The sequence below is a fragment of the Synchytrium microbalum genome (assembly GCF_006535985.1).
Source record: "Synchytrium microbalum strain JEL517 chromosome Unknown SmJEL517_scf0019, whole genome shotgun sequence".
NCBI classification, from domain to species: domain Eukaryota; kingdom Fungi; phylum Chytridiomycota; class Chytridiomycetes; order Synchytriales; family Synchytriaceae; genus Synchytrium; species Synchytrium microbalum.
This window is the reverse complement of record NW_022158368.1, coordinates 63,162-79,833: the sequence shown is the minus strand read 5'-3', so window position 1 is coordinate 79,833 and position 16,672 is coordinate 63,162. Positions and strand designations below refer to the sequence as shown.

Sequence of the window (16,672 nt, the reverse complement as noted above, 5' to 3'; positions counted from 1 at the left end):
CAGTTTCAATTCTTTTAGTCTTCTTGCCTGCGCTGTTCAAGGAGCACTTTTCCCATTACCGATTCCATTTTATCAGTTCACTTTGATCAAACCCTTGAGGACGTGAAAATGAGTAGTGATAAAATTGTATTGCCTATTGCTCATTTTAATGACGGTAAGTCAACTCATTCTGATGTGTCATGTGTCTTGAATTGCAACAAAAAACCTGATCTGCTCAAACCGTTTCCTCTCTAGCCTATCGGTTGGAACCATTCAAGAAGGTTTGTCTTGACAGATCCAATTCAATCTTTAACATAAATTTGCTGGGCCCCTTTCGATCTGGTTTACAACCGCACAATTGCCTGGAAATTGCAACATCAAAGTTCTGGTGCTTGGTTTTTCACTAACACAATCTGAATTCACAGGAACCTGTCGGTGGACTGGCTCGTTTCACTTCTGAGCTGAATACTTTCAGAAAAAAATGGAAGGATGCTACAGGAGAGTCGCCGTTGTTGCTCTTTTCTGGAGATCTTCTCAACCCATCCGTTGAATCGGCCGTGACCAAAGGGTGAGTGTCTATTGCTGCTCCCAAACATCCTGCCTTAGTCACTTATGTCGTTGTATCGCTTTCTACGAATGTCTTGTCTCGAGCTTTTGATTTTCTCGAACTGAAGGGTTTCAATTTTTACCAGATCCCATATGATCAAAGGCATGAATTCACTAAATGTCGACTGTGCTCTCATGGGAAACCATGACCTTGATTTCGGAGTTGACGTCCTGGAAGAGATGATGAGCATATCCAACTGTCCCTGGGTCATTACGAATCTAGACGATCCGCTGACCGAGGCTCCGTTATGTTCTGGTCTAAGTCATCTAACTATACGGCGTTTTGGAATCAATATTGGAATCATAGGCATTATCGAAAAAGATTGGCTTGCAACTGTTGCTAGGTTGCCACCAGTCAACTACAAAGACTTTATCAAGGCTGGTAAAGAGATGGCAAAGCAATTAAAAGCTGAAGGATGTGATGTTATAATCGCATTGACACATATGAGACTGCCCAACGATCAAATATTGGCGAAGGAATGTCCAGAGATTGACTTTGTATTGGGTGGTCATGATCATTTCTTTGTTGTGGATGGCAATAATGTTGTAGAGGAACCTAAAGGCACGTACAATGGTGGTATTCGCATCCTGAAGAGTGGATGTGATTTTCGTGTAAGCGGCCGTTTTGATGATCTAGCCATTCGTCAAAATGCCAAGGCGCAGTTTTCACTATAGGAAATGGGAACAGTTGAAATACATCTAGAGAAACGAGATGGCAAATATCACGTGGAATCAATAACCGTGGTCAAACATGAGATTGAATCACGAATACCAGAAGATCCTGACAGTGCCGCTATTGTAGAGGCGCTGCTGGCTGGAGTCTCGTCTCACCTCACTCGGCCAATTTGTACCACATCAGTCGCTTTAGATGCTCTTTCTACAACAGTTCGACTATCAGAATCAAATATAGGCAACCTTGCTGCCGACCTTATGAGAATTGCGTACGAAACTGATGTTGCGCTTATATGTGGAGGGACTGTCAGATCCGATTCTGTATATGGTAAGCATTCGCGCACTCTTATAACGTGAGGATGCATCTCTCACCCCTTCTCTACTCTAAGGTCCCGGTGAAATCACGATACATGATCTCCTGGTTTGTAGCGCTTCCGTTGCTCTCCACTTGACGATTTTCATGCTCATTGAACTTCAAAACTTAGGACATATTCCCATTCGAAGACCCATGTGTGGTGTTGGAAGTTGATGGCCAAAAGATTTACGATGCGCTTGAACATGGAGTCTCAAAGGTTCCGGCTACAGAAGGACGATTTCCTCAAGTTTCTGGCATGAGTTTCCGCTATGATTCAGTAAGTTGGAAATAAATCGTATGAGCTGTTTCATTCGTTTGAATTTGGGCATCGCAGCCAAAAGTATGGACTCAAATTCCTCAAAAACAGCGTCGAGAGCCATTCAATCGTATCATCTCTGTTCACTTAATACGCACGTCAGGTGACGTTTGTACAAAGGAACCTGTCGACAAACAGAAAAAGTACACATTAGCAACTCGGGACTATCTCGCAAACGGTGGTGATGGATTTGAGATACTGAAAGGATCCAAACACATTGTACACCATGAGGCTGGTATGCTCTTGTCAACTATCTTTGTACGTATACATTTGCAATCATCAAATATGTCGTTAGAAAACTAATATTAGATGCTCTAGCGACGATACTTTGCAGGCTTAAAAGTACTCAACATCCTGAGAAAGGCCAGTCATTGGGCGTCTGATGATTCCATTGACAGTACCGTACGCTATCAAAGGACAATCGATGCTTGTTTTGACAGTCGAGCAGCTCGTTCTGCTTCTCCAGATACTCAGGAAGTACTCAGGAGAGCACGTACACCATCTCCAACAAAGCATATGCCTAAATCCGCTGCATGGACGAAAGTGTCCACTAATGTCTTGACTGGGAGCTTTAAAAGAGTGAGCGACGACGATGATGGGGGCGGCCCGCCACGAAAAGTAAATAAGTCTTCTGAACAACTCCCCAACATTTCTCCTACAGTTGAAGGAAGGATTATAGATGTAGCTAATATACAGAAAAAAAAGTCGTAGTTTGGAAAATAGAAAAGAAGATGGACGCAAAATGGATTGTTCGCTTATATCGTGTATTTTTGCTTGTTTCATAACGACCAGTGGATTTTTTGAGATCTATTTAATACCGCGTCATTGTATCTATCTGCGTCTGCTTGTTAAAATCGACTTTGCAGTGCACAGTTGTCACGATTTTGCCGGATTCAAAAATCGCAGCCTGATCACATACCTTTGAGCAGATAGCAAAAGGCTGGAGAGGGGCCACGAATAATGAGCTCCTCACGCTGGCGATCGGAGCCCCAGCTGCAAAACTCTCAATCATGGAATCGTCGCAATGTGGAAACCAAAACCAATATTAATCAAATCCTGGGTGCAAGCCCACTACGAGAAGATGACAAGTCCTATCTCAAACCCACCAATGCAGCTCATGACGATGCATCGACCATCCTTGCTCCCTCTCGCCATGGTTCTTTGGACAAGGCTGACATTCATCATCAACATCACAACAACCAGTATCCATCTATGGGATCTCAACAATTCAAGGGCAAGATCAAACCCAAGACATCATCTGGAACTATGAAATCCAGCGACACCTTGCAGGATTCCAAGACCCGGTACTCCAAATCTATTGAGAAATTATACGAGGTTCGAGAACGGGCACGTCAGCAGACCAAGGATGCGATATGGGAGTCTGATTTGAGACTTGGTGCAAGAGTTGTGAGATCTGAGACGGATTTGGTTAATGAGAAGTTTGAGGCTGAGTTTCCGAGGACGAGGTTTGTTGAATCGATTTTTGGTTGGGATATGATCTGGCAAATTTACATCTTTTTGGCCTAGTTTGTATATCAGAGACCTGCAGTTGAACGGACTAAGTTTCCTCAAATCGAAATTGGACGTTGGGTTTAGCAAATTCTCGACCAAGCTTGGTAAGAACCAGTTGAAATTCCTGGAAATCGACAACGACAGCCTCTTATAATAATCGTTTTTTAGTTCACAAGTTTGCAAAGAACTCTGGAGATGTCTTTCCAATGGTTGCGGAATACTTGCAAGACTATACGTCGTCCATTAAGGCCTACCTTCAGAGTGTATGCCTCTTCTTCTTGGTGGCTCTGGTTTTCAAACATTAACTGAAGCAAATTAGTGCTCTGTGGACGTTTACTCAGTGGACTACTCAAAACCTCACGCTAAGCTTCTGAATGTGCTTCCAAAGGGAGATCTAGCGACAGACGAGACGAAGCTGTTGAATGCCATACTTTGCTTTGATCATCTTTATATTCTCTGCACAGTAAATATCCATTATCAGATTTATAACAGGAAAACTGTACTCAAAATTATTGAATTTATTTAGGACTTTTTCCGTAAACGAGAAATCCTCATTGACAGGTTTGCGATGGACTTTGGCACTCTCGAAGAAGAAAACGCCTTGTTAAAAGACGTACTAGCGCATGGAGAAGCAGCTGGAAAGCCTATAGAGGTGCTCATAAAACAGGCAGTTGGTGGGGTTCGACAGGCTCGCTCGGGACCTCTAAATGTAAGTTCGAACAACATTTTTTTTGCGGCCACGTTGAGTTCCATAACTGACTCCTTAATTTACATGAACAGACTGCCAGCAAGAGTACGAGTGCTCCAGAGGAACCAGTTTCTGTGCAGATAGCGGTAGCAGCCGAAGTCGGACCACCGAAGCCGAAAAAACGTGGTGTAAAGTTCGCTGCAGAGGATTCCTTTGAAGACGACGCGAAAACAAAACCACAACCAATGCCAACAACGAACTCTTCTGTTCAAACAGAGTACTTTGGCGTGGAAGTCCAAGTGCAGTCTGAAGCACCTGTAGTAGCTGACGTTGGAATCCAGGTCGAGGTGCCAAATAAGGAAATCGCAAGGCTCAAAGAAGCACTAGACAATCTGAATAAGCTGGTATGAATGCTCTGCTTTCTCGATATTGCGAAATTGTAACTAACACCACTATCTTTAGCATGCTAAAACTGTGTCGCGTCATGAAGAAGATGTCGCCTCTCTTCAAAGCAACTCCAAGAGAATCGAAGAGTCCTTTACACACTCGTTGGAACACCGTCGATGCAGAATTTTAGGCTTAGAGGCTGACCTAGCTGACAGCCAACAGCAGCTTCGAGAACAGCACTTGTCTTTCGAGTCTAGACTTTCCGAGTCGAGACAAGTATGGGAAGAGGAGAGGAAAATGTATTTGGAGACACAGTCTGCATTTGCTACTGAGAAGGAGAATATGAGAGCTCAAGGTGGCGAAGAACTCATCGCAGCGATGGAGAATGGTATTTTACCTGTGTTCTAATACCGATTCATTTGTAGTTGAGGAGTTACAAGCTCGCATTGCTACTATGGAATCACCATCAAGGTCTCCTTCGGTTCCAGCATCCGTTGAACAACCAAATCAACATGATGCAACACGTCATCCAATTACGGAAGGCAACCAACCAAATCACACTCAAACTGTCTGCGTGGAGTCGAATACTGTTCAGTTGGATATGACAACGCGAAAATCCGCATTTGACCAACCGACAAGGAAAACCAAAGTTGCACCACGCAGCAGCAAAGCTGTTCCAACCTCAAATAACCAGGCAACACCAGAAAATGTTACCGTAACCGCGACTGATACAAGAATCGGATCCAACTCTCCAACTCTGATACCGAAGGACTTTGTCATAATACCTCAACTTGATGCCAAAGTGCAAGAGGAGAGATCTTTACGAGAGGCTGCTGAACAACGAATCGCGCATCTCGAAATGGAAATAGAGAGACTCACATTTGAATCACAAAAATCCATAACGGAGCACTTTGAGCAATCTCAAACCTTCAAGGCTCAGTATCAAGGTGTTTTGGAACTGCTTAATGTGGAAAAGCAGGAATGGAATGTACGTATCAGCGCCTCGTCTCATTTAGAGCCTGTTCCGCAACGGTTTTTTTGCTTGGCCTCAATCAATTTTACATAGGCCGAGAGAAGTGAAATGCAATACTCCTTAAACCAATATCAAACATATGTCAAGGAGCTCGAAGATCAAGTGCGAGCTCTCATACAAGGAGATGGTGACAAGGAACCCGAATTTTCACTCTCTGATGAATATGACCAATATCTACGAGACAAGACCTCATCAAACACGTTAAAGATTGGACTCTTCGAACAAGAAAACAACCGACTGAGAAACCTCAGACTGCAGAGGACCAACATGGTGGCTGCAAACACGAGTGATGATGATCTCACGACCGCTCCAACCAGTCGTTCTCAAAGTGCCAAGTCACGAACCAATGGACTTTTGGCAGCAGGTGTGGAGGAGTATAAACGTCAACGTGTATTGACAAAGACTCAGCAGCTGGAACTAGACGCTCGATATGTTGCTGCTAATGAACGAGCTCCAGCATTTGCAGAACTAGCTCCTCCTCCAATACAGCACTCGCAAACAAGACGTATTGGAGAACCCGTCGTGTTGCTCCTTCCTTCTCACCACCTACCGATTGACTCCACCAGCTTCCCATACGAAGAGCTTCGAAAGTATGCCATTCCTCGCGCTGCCGAGAAGCAACATTTGGCTGTCCGAAGTGCTATAGATGATGAATTCAGACGAATACGACCTGGAACTGGGGGCACGACAAGGTCTTCTGTCAGATGGGCAGATACTTCTAATGACGACGATAATGAATCCTCTTGGTCGAAATCAAGACCCGTGTCAGCGTCTACGTTTGGACCATCGTCTTCAAGAGCAGCTTCTGCAACACCGTATCGAGACCCATCAATGTATCGAGAATCGTCACGGAATAAAGTGCTTCTAACAGATGTGATGAATAATGGGAACGGTACACTGCTGTTGAGTAGAAGAGCGCAATCGGCTGGGACAAATCGCAACACAAGTCGCAAAGCATGGTCATAATGAGATTGTAACATTTCTAAATATTTAATCCACAGTTAGTATACATGATTATGGAAGTTAAATTGGGGTTATCACGCTTTTGTTGCTGTCACTGTCAGTTCTTCAACGCAAAACTTTGATGACATAGCACACGTGAAAAACATGACAGCGCGAGGTTTCTCATGCTTAGCAATATCACAACACAACTTTTTATTCTCACAATATCAGATTCATTATCGCATGCCACGAATTTCATCAAAGAGACGCAAACTCCATCCCAGACCTTGAGTTGATTGAAGACGCAACAGACCAACAATCAGAAAAAACTTAACCAAAAGGTGCATGGGACTAGAATATAATGGGACGATCACCAAACAAGTCTGCCGGAGCTACCTCGTCTGGTCCTTCTGTCAAACTGCAGCATGGAGAACTAGCTGGAAAGGGACTGCAGACCGAGGATGATATTGCATCTGTTCTTATTGATCGAAAAGCTCACGGAGAGTCTTATACGTATTTGGGATGTGATACTCTGGTAAGTATCATCTGTTATTGATATGTTCTCTTTGTCCTTTCGTGTTTGAGTTGTGCATCATTGATTCCGTTGTCTAAGCTTCATTTGTAGCCTCATTAAAAAATCTCGTTCTTTTTAGATTGCCCTTCAACCATCAGTTGAAAAGGATGAACAGTCTAATTTGTATGCTGATGAAACTATTGAAAGTGTCTCTACCCTACCTCCTCATGTCTTTCAATTGGCTGGACGTGTGCATCAGCACTTGCATCGCGATGATGAAGATCAGACAGTCATGTTATTGTGAGTGACGTTTTTATGATATTATTATCATATTTAGTATAGTATAGTGCATTTCAGCTAAATGGTAGACTCTTAGGGGCCAATCGGGAAGTGGCAAGACCGAGACTGCCAAACTCGTCATTCAACAACTCGTAAAGCTAACCCCTGAAAAGCGATCTCGTGTAACGAAATTGATTGGTACCGTATCCGCTATTCTCGATGTCTTTGGCCAAGCTTCTGGAAGGTCTTTATTCGGATGCTACCAAGAACTACAATATAAACAGAAGCAGCTGATTGGTCTCAAAGTCTTGCACTACAACTTGAACACATCACACTTGACTTCTTCTCGAGAAGCCAATAGAAACTTTGACGTATTTTATAATCTGGTCGCCGGAGCTACGTCTGAAGAACGCAGTGGTTGGCATCTGGATGAAGCATTCGTATACTTGGCACCTTCAACTTCAAATCGTACCAAAACTACTTTATCGCCAGCTTATGCTGCTCGTTTCACGGCATTGAGGGAAGAACTCAAAGCCGTGGGAATCAGTAAATCGAAACAGGAACTCGTATTTCGTATATTGGCTGGGATCTTGCATCTGGGTAATATCGCATTTGCTGATGACGATACCGGTACTCAGGGTGAAGCCGCTACTATTCGTCACGTCGACGAGCTTGATATTGCAGCTGATTTGTTGGGTGTATCTTCCAAAGACTTGGAATTCACCTTGACGTACAAGTCTACGACCATCAATGGAGCTCTCTGTACCCAATTCTTGAATGCTGATGGATCTCGTCAGCAGCGAGATGCTTTGGCTCGATCCATGTATAAACTCGTATTCGAATGGATTGTCGAGAAAATGAATGCGCGTTTATGTGCTGATGACGCTGAACACTATATCGGTGTCGTCGATATGCCTGGAATGGTCACTCCAATGGTCGATACTCTAGACGGGCTCTTGACCAACTATATCCAGGAAAAACTGGTCGATCTCTTCCGCAAGCATACTGCTATTGAACCAGCAGAACGTCTTGCCTCACAAGGTCTTCATCAGCCAAACTTGACGCCAATCCCAGAACATGTATTGGAAACCCATGTAATCCCCATGCTAAACACCGAGTCAAAACAATCCACACCATCAGACTTGAGCTTGATGAAGAATCTCTCATCAAAGCAGGGTCTGATGATATCTGGTGGAGCCAACTTTATGATTCAGCACTCGTCCGGTACAACCGAGTATCGTTTATCCGATTTTACCAGTCGCAATGTCATTGCTGTATCGCCAGACCATATATCGCTATTCGCTGGCTCTGGTGTCAATCCACCATCATCAAATGCATTGTTGAAGAAACTCTTCTCGTCTCATGTCGCTGCTCAAGGAGCTGCTAAAGGAGAAGGTTTCTCGTCATCAACGCTCAGACGTCAACCATCAAGACGTCTTCGTTTCAATCCGATAGATAGTAAGACTCTTGCTGATGATTTGGCAAAGGACTTGGATGAGCTATTTGGTGCTATTGATGAGACTAGACCATGGTATGTTGCTTGTATTGGTGATGTAGCTGATACCAAGAAGGTATGTGTGCCATCTAAGTATATCCCTTTTGTGCTGCCTTTCTCAAACACAAAACCTCATTTTGTAGGTCAAGTCTCAGCTATTGGCTCTATCTATTCCTGAACTGGCTAATGCTAGAGCTGAAGGCAGCTTCAACACCTCTCTGCCATTTATGGATTTCTTGGCTCGTTATGGTCAAGTTGGTGGATTGAGTGTCGAAAGTCAAAACAAACCAGTTAGGATTCGATGTGAAGAAATCACTGCCGTATTCCCAGACTATAGTACTCTAGTCGGCACCACTCGAGTATTTATCTCAGAATCCGTCTGGCAAGAATTGGAACAACGACTTGAAACTCTCCAATCAGCTGGTTCTCCTAAAAGAAGCATCAAGGAAAACATTCTTGATTATGAATCTCAAGCAGACTTGTCTGATCACGATGACTTGGAATCTGTTGCTCCTTATACCGCCAGGTCTCCAGTATCACCTGCAGCAACAGCTCGCTCATCTCATCTTTCAAACGAACTTGGAACAACTCCTTCACGAATATTACCGTCGATAGTGAATATAGTAGAAGATAAAAGGAACTTTGTTGTCGAGGATGATGAGCCTGCTCGTACTTCTGGTGCCCGTCGACTATGGGTCTGCATGACTTGGTCGCTTACCTGCTGTATTCCAAGCTTTATCTTGTCATGTGCTGGCATGAAACGTGCTGATGTTCGTATGGCAGGGCGTGAAAAGGTAAGGCATTCGAAATTATTCTTCAATTTTGCTGTGCGTGATTATGTTCTTCGCATCGACGCAAAATAAATGTATTTGATTATTCCGTATCTTCCTAGATTGCAATCTGTATCATCATCTTCTTCTGTTGTTGTGCCCTTCTATTCTTCATCATCGGATTTGGTCGTGTAATCTGTCCTCGTCAACCCATCTTGACTGCACAAGAATTGGCTTCGTATAAGGATCCCAAAGATGTTTGGGTATCAGCTTATGGACGTGTATATCAAATCAACGACTTGGTCAAGAATCACGCTACCTCTTACAATGTTCAAAACTATCAGTTTGCAAGCTACTTGGGTCAGGTATGTCTTTTCATAATTTAACCAAAAACACGCTCGGGTCTCTCCTCGGAATCTCAATTTTCTTCAAACTAGGATGTGAGCAATCTCTTTTATAAGGTTCCTTTATGGAATATGTACTGTCCAGGTATTCCTCAACCTCAAGCTGGATGGGATAATGTTGCTAGTAGACCCAGCAGCGGTTATGCTCACAATGGTCTCGACTCGAACAATCAAACCAAACTCTATATGGAGTACATGAATCGATATGTCAAGTACCGTCTTGGTTACGACGTTGAATTTATTGCTGAAAAGGCTTCTCAGTCTGTCCGTTACATCATCATATATGACAACGTCTATGACGTCTCGGTAAGTTGCGGAACCAAAAAAACCAGTACAATCTGCCGAAGCTTGGATACTCATTTTCTTCGTTTACTTACCCAGTCTTACTACAACGCTGCCAACCATCCCTTCGGTATCAATGGCTATGCTGAAAGCATCTTCAACTCCAAATTCGGACAAGACGCTAGTTCTGCTTGGAACGATTTCCGCAAAAGCAATGCAACATTGGCCGCACAGCAAATGAATTGTATGAACAACATGTTCTATATTGGTGCTGTTGACCATCGAAATGACTTTTTATGTCAATTTTCCAACTACATCTTGCTTGCATCTACTGTATTGCTCATGAGTGTTATTGGATTCAAGTTCCTCGCTGTAAGTGGAAGTTATTCATGCCTTTGCCCAGATTTTTTGCTAATTAACTGTATTCTAGGCCTTGCAATGTGGATCTACCCGTGATCCTGAAGATTTAGGTAAGAAATCAAGTTAATTTCAGAAGGATCGACTCTGAACCTTGTTTGTCGTTCTAGATAAATTTGTCATTATACAAGTTCCTTGTTATACCGAAAGCAACGAGAGTTTGTCTCGTACCTTTGAGTCCGTGGCTGCTACCAAGTATGATGATAAACGAAAGCTCTTGTTTGTTATCTGTGATGGTACGTGTGAACTTCCGTTCAAGTATCAACAGCCGTTGCGTACAGTCGATATCTGTCGATATCTGATATTTCTTTTTTCACACTTAAGGAATGATTGTCGGATCAGGAAACAATGCACCAACTCCACAAATCGTTCTTGAGATTCTTGGAGTCGACCAAACTATTGATCCTCCAGCTCTAGAATTCGAATCCATTGGGGAAGGAAACAAGCAACTCAACTATGCCAAAGTCTATTCAGGTCTTTATGAAAACAATGGTCGCAGTCTTCCATTCCTCGTGGTAGTCAAAGTCGGTAAACCAACTGAGCGTCAAAAGCCTGGTAACAGAGGAAAACGTGACAGTCAACTGATTCTCATGCGATTCTTGTCTCGTGTACACTTTGGCGCTCCTTTGAATCCCATGGAGATTGAGATCTTTCATCAAATTAAGGTAAGGACGTTGCCTTCGAAAAACTGATCTCTTTTTTTGGTTTGGGACCACTCATATCTCAACGTTTCTATAGAATGTAATTGGAATCAATCCTTCCTTTTACGAATTCTTGCTCATGGTGGATGCTGATACTGAAGTCTTTCCGGATTCCATCAATCGTCTTATTGCTGCTATGGTTCATGATTCCAAGATTATGGGATTGTGTGGTGAAACTTTACTTTCGAATGAGAAAGGTACGCTTATGTTAGGTTGTTCTTTTCTGTTGAAGCACTGACTACATTCCTTTTTAGACTCTGTGATTACAATGATTCAAGGTGAGTTTTCTGATTTACTCAAACTCCTCTACATATGCCCATTTACTAACGGTTACTTCCCATTCTCAGTATATGAATACTTTATATCCCATCATCTTGCGAAACAATTTGAATCGCTATTTGGATCGGTCACTTGTCTGCCCGGTTGTTTCTGCATGTATCGGATCAGGTCAGTTGCGCTGCATTACCACAGATCCATTGTGAGTACTGATCACTTTTTTTCGTTTACGTTTAGGACTCCAACCAAAAACGTGCCTCTTCTCATATCCCCAGCCCTTATTAAAGATTACTCTGAAAATCGTGTTGATACATTGCACATGAAGAACTTATTGTTATTGGGAGAAGACCGATATTTGGTAAGTTGGTTCGATCGCTAAAAAGGTCCTAACAGAGGAACCCACGTATTTGGGGTAATTTTTACTTTTTATTTTAAGACTACTCTTGCTATGAAGCACTTCCCTCGTCTCAAGTTAAGCTTCACTCCAGATGCTATTTGTCGAACAAATGGTCCCGATACCTGGAATGTATTGAAGTCACAACGTCGTCGTTGGATCAACTCGGTATGCATATTTACTCCATTAAGGTTTTTTGGTTGATTCATTTCACACTCTTCTGATTCCTCTGCATCAGACTGTCCACAATCTGGTTGAGCTGGTGACTTTGCCTCAACTCTGTGGATTCTGTTGTTTCTCTATGCGATTTGTTGTCTTTCTCGATTTGTTCTCCACAGTCCTTCAGCCTGCTACCATCATCTATGTTGGATATTTGGTAAACAGCAAAAAGGACTATGTGCAGCGCTTTAAGACGTATTTAACACTCGTCTCTCTTACTATAGATATACAGTATTGCATTCAGTGGTGATCAACTACCATTGATATCACTCGTCTTGATTGCTGCTATAAACGGTTTACAAGTGGTCATCTTCTTGCTCAAGCAACAATGGTCACAGATTATCTGGATGGTTATCTATATACTTGCTTTGCCAATCTTTACATTCTATCTGCCTGTCTATGCATTCTTGAGACAAGACGATTTCAATTGGGGTTCCACGAGGTAAAATTGTAGCTGCCCTGAGCTCATCGCAGGATGATACTGACTGGGACTCAACTTATAGAATTGCAGTTGGAGAAAGTGGCAAGACGAAAGCGTACCTGGCTGATGTTGAGCCTGTAAGTGGTGTTTACAATGGTTTTTTTTCTCTTGACCAGTCCTAGTTTTTAACCTGAACTTCGCACAACTAGTTTGATCGCTCATCCATCCCTTTGAAGAAATGGAATGAAGTTGAAGATGAAGTCTCCAAGAAGGCTGTTGTTGCTCAAAAGCGCAATGCCGATGCATTCTCAAAGGCTGAATCTGTTGGTAAGTTTTCACCTGTTGGGAAAAAAACCGGACAAGCTAACAGATAATAACATTCTCACAACTGTGTCATAGGAGAGCCTGTGGTATATGCTGCATCCAGCTATGGTGGATCTCAATATGTACCTCCCATGTTTGCCATGAACAATGGAGCTGGCGCAGCAACATCGTATGCTGGCAGTGTCTATTCTCAACCAAAGCGCTTGCCACAACCTTCTCTGATGATGGCCAACGCACCGTCTGTGATGATGGCCAACTCACCAAGGCCTGTAAGTCAGCCAATATTCCGCCCACGCTCTGAAGCATTATCAGCCATTCCTTCGTCACCTCGTCTTCTTGACGCACCATCGTCACCATCACCCATTCCATCTGACGAGGCCATTAAACACGAAGTAATGGAAGTCTTGGCTAATTCAGATCTAATGACCACTACCAAGAAGCAAGTTCGTGAAGATGTATCTCGTATCTTGAAGGTTGATCTTGATGCTATGGGTAAAAAGGCATTTGTAAACGCAATCATTGATGAGTATTTGACTGCATAAGGAGAGGGATAGAGAAAACAAAAAAGATAGAGAGTGTGTGAGTATAAAGTTGTTAAATGTTGTAATGTTTAGTCGTATTTGTCTACCAAGGGCTGTATATACAAGGAATACATTACGTTTCAGTACTCTTCAAACCATGATTCCTACCACTATTCCATATGATGAAGGGTTCAGCCCGAAGTGTAAGAGGTATCGGCTCAATCGAATGTAATGACCCTTAATGACACAAGTCGTAGAGAAATGTCTCGTACCGTAAAGGTTCATGCTATGGGTAAAGAAAGCAATTGTAAACCAGATGATTGGCGAGCATCTGAGTATTTGACTGCATGAAGGAGAAGGCAAGATAAATAAGAGTTGTAAGGTGTAATGTTATTTGTCAACAGAGGGGTGTAAATACAAGAAATAATAACAAGTTTCAACGACTATACTCTTCAAACTGTGCTTCCTTCTGCAACCAAAACCTAGCATATGCTTGTACTCTTCACTTCAAATTGTGCTTCTTTTGAAGAGTCTTGTAATCAGCATCCTTTGCCTTGTATGAGTTTTGGAGTTGTGTGATGATTTGTTTTATCTAGTGTTGGTGAGAATGTTAGCGTGAGTTGGCGTTGACGTTCACTAGATATTCTTTTTTTGCTCGAGCAAGCAACTAAAGCAAACACGTACTCCTTCCATATTCGTAGTAACAGCAGGCACCACATCGCGTATTGTTCGTTCCACCAAGACACCACCTACTAGACGAAAGCACTTCCTTTCTGGATCCATTGGTGATATCGTATCCAACACGAGTCTACATAATGAATTGTAAGGAATCAATGAATAAACGATCTTCTCTTCTTCATTGGCTCCAAATTCAAACTGCAGTTTGATGCACAGTTCAGATCTGTTGGTTACTTACTGATGCTCGTCTCGTTCTTGTTCCAGTTCGCCCATCTTTTGAGCAATAGCATCCAATTCCTGTTTTAATATTGCTACTTGCTCTTTAGCTTGAGCCAATGCTTGTCCTGCTGCATTCTGCGTAGAGGCCATTGTCTTGAATGTTGATAAATCTGGAATTAAAGAAAGTGGGTGGATGAAATGATTTAAAGCTTTGAATGATTGAATTATATGACTGATTTTAGTACTAAGACACTTACTCTATCTTCTACTTCTACTAGTTTATAACTCTCGTTCAGGGACAAAACGACAATGAAGTTGGTGTTGAGAGTTTCAACGCATCTGAAGCCAGTTTTGCAGTCAAGTGCCAAGAACGGATTTCCACGTGTCATAAGATGTTTGGCAACGCATTCTGCCGCTACGCCGTCGCCATCTCCAGCACAAACACAATCATCAAACCAACATCAATACGTCTTTGATCGTGACGTGAAACGCAAACAGAGGAATCGAGCTGCTCTCAAACCTGAAAGCAGACAAGTCGATTACTTGAAGGATGAAGTTGCAAAGAGATTGGCGGAGAGAATATTGGTTAGTGTGTATTGCAAAGTTGTGAGCTGGCAACAATGTCCTTGGAAGCTAAGAGCTTTCTCTTTAGGACATTAAACGAAGATTCCCGACCGTGTTGGATCTAGGATCAGGTCCTGGGTATCTGATACGATATCTTGACAAGGAGATGACGGATCGTGTCGTCCAGATAGATTCTGCAGGTAGGGGCTCAACCCTTGTAAAAGCTTAACTGCAATTGGTCAGTAACCTTTATCTGTTATAGAGAACATGCTGCTACGTGACAAGGACGTTGAATACGAAGGTACTCGCTCAACGCAAAAAGAAACATCACTTGATCCTCACCTGTATTCAACACACACAGTGCCAACCGAACGATTGGTGATGGATGAAGAGCATATGACATTCCCTGAAAACACATTCGACTGTGTTTTGTCAAGTTTTAGTTTACATTGGATTAATAATTTACCTGGTACCTTTAAGCACTGTCTATTTTGGATCACTCGACGACGACGACTGGTGAATTGACTTTGCTCACATATAGGAGTGTTTAAAAGAGTGCGGCAGGCTTTAAAGCCAGATTGTCCTTTTATTGGAGCTATGCTGGGAGGGCAAACTCTTTTTGAATTGAGGTCAGCAACGAAAAAAATCGACCCACTGATACCGTTAACGCATTCGTTGTTATGTAGGACTGCACTACAACTCGCCGAATCTGAAAAGGAAGGTGGAATATCACCGCATGTTTCGCCAATGACAGGTGATGCGAACCATTCTGTGATGTCATGGCTCTTTTTTCGTGCCTCGCTCACATCCGTTTCGAGTGTAGATGTTCGAGATGTTGGAGGTTTGCTGAGTGGAGCTGGTTTCACACTCCTCACAGTGGATATGGACGAGATACAAGTTGGTTATCCGTCTATTTATGAGCTCATGAGGGACTTACGGAGTATGGGAGAGTCGAATGCTGTAGCTTCAAGGTAGTGGTCACAACTAATTTGGCAATTCTTCGCACGATTTTTCTGACTTTTCTCGTCTCTTGTTAGAAAACCATATCTGCGACGTGAGACGATACAAAGGGCTTCAGAGATATATAAAGGTGGTGTCACGGCTCCTTATCTGCTGAAAATTTAGCGATGATCTATTCTCACATTCCTTTTTGGTAGAGATGTATGGTAACCCCGATGGCACGATTCCTGCTACTTTCAACGTTCTCTATTTGGTACGTGCCAAAAAACCTGTTGACGCTGATATGGATGGATGAACTTATTAACCTCTCCTCCTAACACCTACAGATTGGGTGGAAGCCCGACCCAAAGAATCCCATCAAAGTGAAGGAAAGAGGATCAGCTGAATCCTCATTCAAAGACTTGGACACGTTGCTCGATAAAGCTGGAGCAAAGATCGAACATGATTCAAAAGACTCGGTATTTATCAAACCCAAAAAGGAATAATTTGATTAGAGACGAAATATAACATACAACCTTGTCGTTCGTGCCTCATTTAATTTGTGTCGGTTTATATTTAGCGAAATTGCGAGTCTGTACATTTTACGAGTTTGCGAGTACAAAGGCCTTTGAGTTGACTGCCGTATGTGGATACCAACTGGAGTGTCTGTGGGTTGTTACATGCCAGCAACAGTTTCTCAAGGCATGGGATTGGGAGTGTGGGCGGACTGAATTTAATATCGGTATATATTTCTAGACTACGGAG

General features: G+C 42.8%; 4 protein-coding genes across 4 annotated transcripts; 3 read left to right on the top strand and 1 right to left on the bottom strand.

The window, feature by feature from the left end:
• Positions 1–2,888: 2,888 nt before the first annotated feature.
• On the top strand, positions 2,889–6,514 carry SmJEL517_g03521 (uncharacterized protein; the record flags this gene model as incomplete). The annotated part of the gene is made up of 8 exons (XM_031169449.1): positions 2,889–3,394; positions 3,456–3,544; positions 3,609–3,703; positions 3,967–4,149; positions 4,221–4,532; positions 4,591–4,903; positions 4,941–5,503; positions 5,582–6,514. 8 exons carry the CDS (start codon positions 2,889–2,891, stop codon positions 6,512–6,514), a joined length of 2,994 nt encoding a protein of 997 aa, XP_031024539.1.
• A 337-nt stretch (positions 6,515–6,851) lies between these two features.
• Positions 6,852–13,528, top strand: SmJEL517_g03520 (chitin synthase; the record flags this gene model as incomplete). The annotated part of the gene is made up of 20 exons (XM_031169448.1): positions 6,852–7,025; positions 7,144–7,304; positions 7,381–8,854; positions 8,922–9,572; positions 9,671–9,913; positions 9,986–10,258; positions 10,334–10,606; positions 10,665–10,704; positions 10,762–10,887; positions 10,976–11,316; positions 11,390–11,549; positions 11,607–11,630; positions 11,700–11,799; positions 11,866–11,986; positions 12,065–12,190; positions 12,261–12,398; positions 12,466–12,683; positions 12,745–12,799; positions 12,872–12,989; positions 13,062–13,528. The coding sequence occupies 20 exons, from the start codon at positions 6,852–6,854 to the stop codon at positions 13,526–13,528; spliced, it is 5,283 nt and encodes a 1,760-aa protein (XP_031024540.1).
• A 481-nt stretch (positions 13,529–14,009) lies between these two features.
• Positions 14,010–14,554, bottom strand: SmJEL517_g03519 (uncharacterized protein; the record flags this gene model as incomplete). The annotated part of the gene is made up of 3 exons (XM_031169447.1): positions 14,010–14,099; positions 14,192–14,315; positions 14,424–14,554. The coding sequence occupies 3 exons, from the start codon at positions 14,552–14,554 to the stop codon at positions 14,010–14,012; spliced, it is 345 nt and encodes a 114-aa protein (XP_031024582.1).
• A 159-nt stretch (positions 14,555–14,713) lies between these two features.
• Positions 14,714–16,413, top strand: SmJEL517_g03518 (uncharacterized protein; the record flags this gene model as incomplete). The annotated part of the gene is made up of 10 exons (XM_031169446.1): positions 14,714–14,989; positions 15,057–15,168; positions 15,231–15,269; positions 15,330–15,437; positions 15,510–15,597; positions 15,655–15,722; positions 15,792–15,939; positions 16,006–16,058; positions 16,126–16,181; positions 16,255–16,413. The coding sequence occupies 10 exons, from the start codon at positions 14,714–14,716 to the stop codon at positions 16,411–16,413; spliced, it is 1,107 nt and encodes a 368-aa protein (XP_031024581.1).
• Positions 16,414–16,672: the final 259 nt, after the last annotated feature.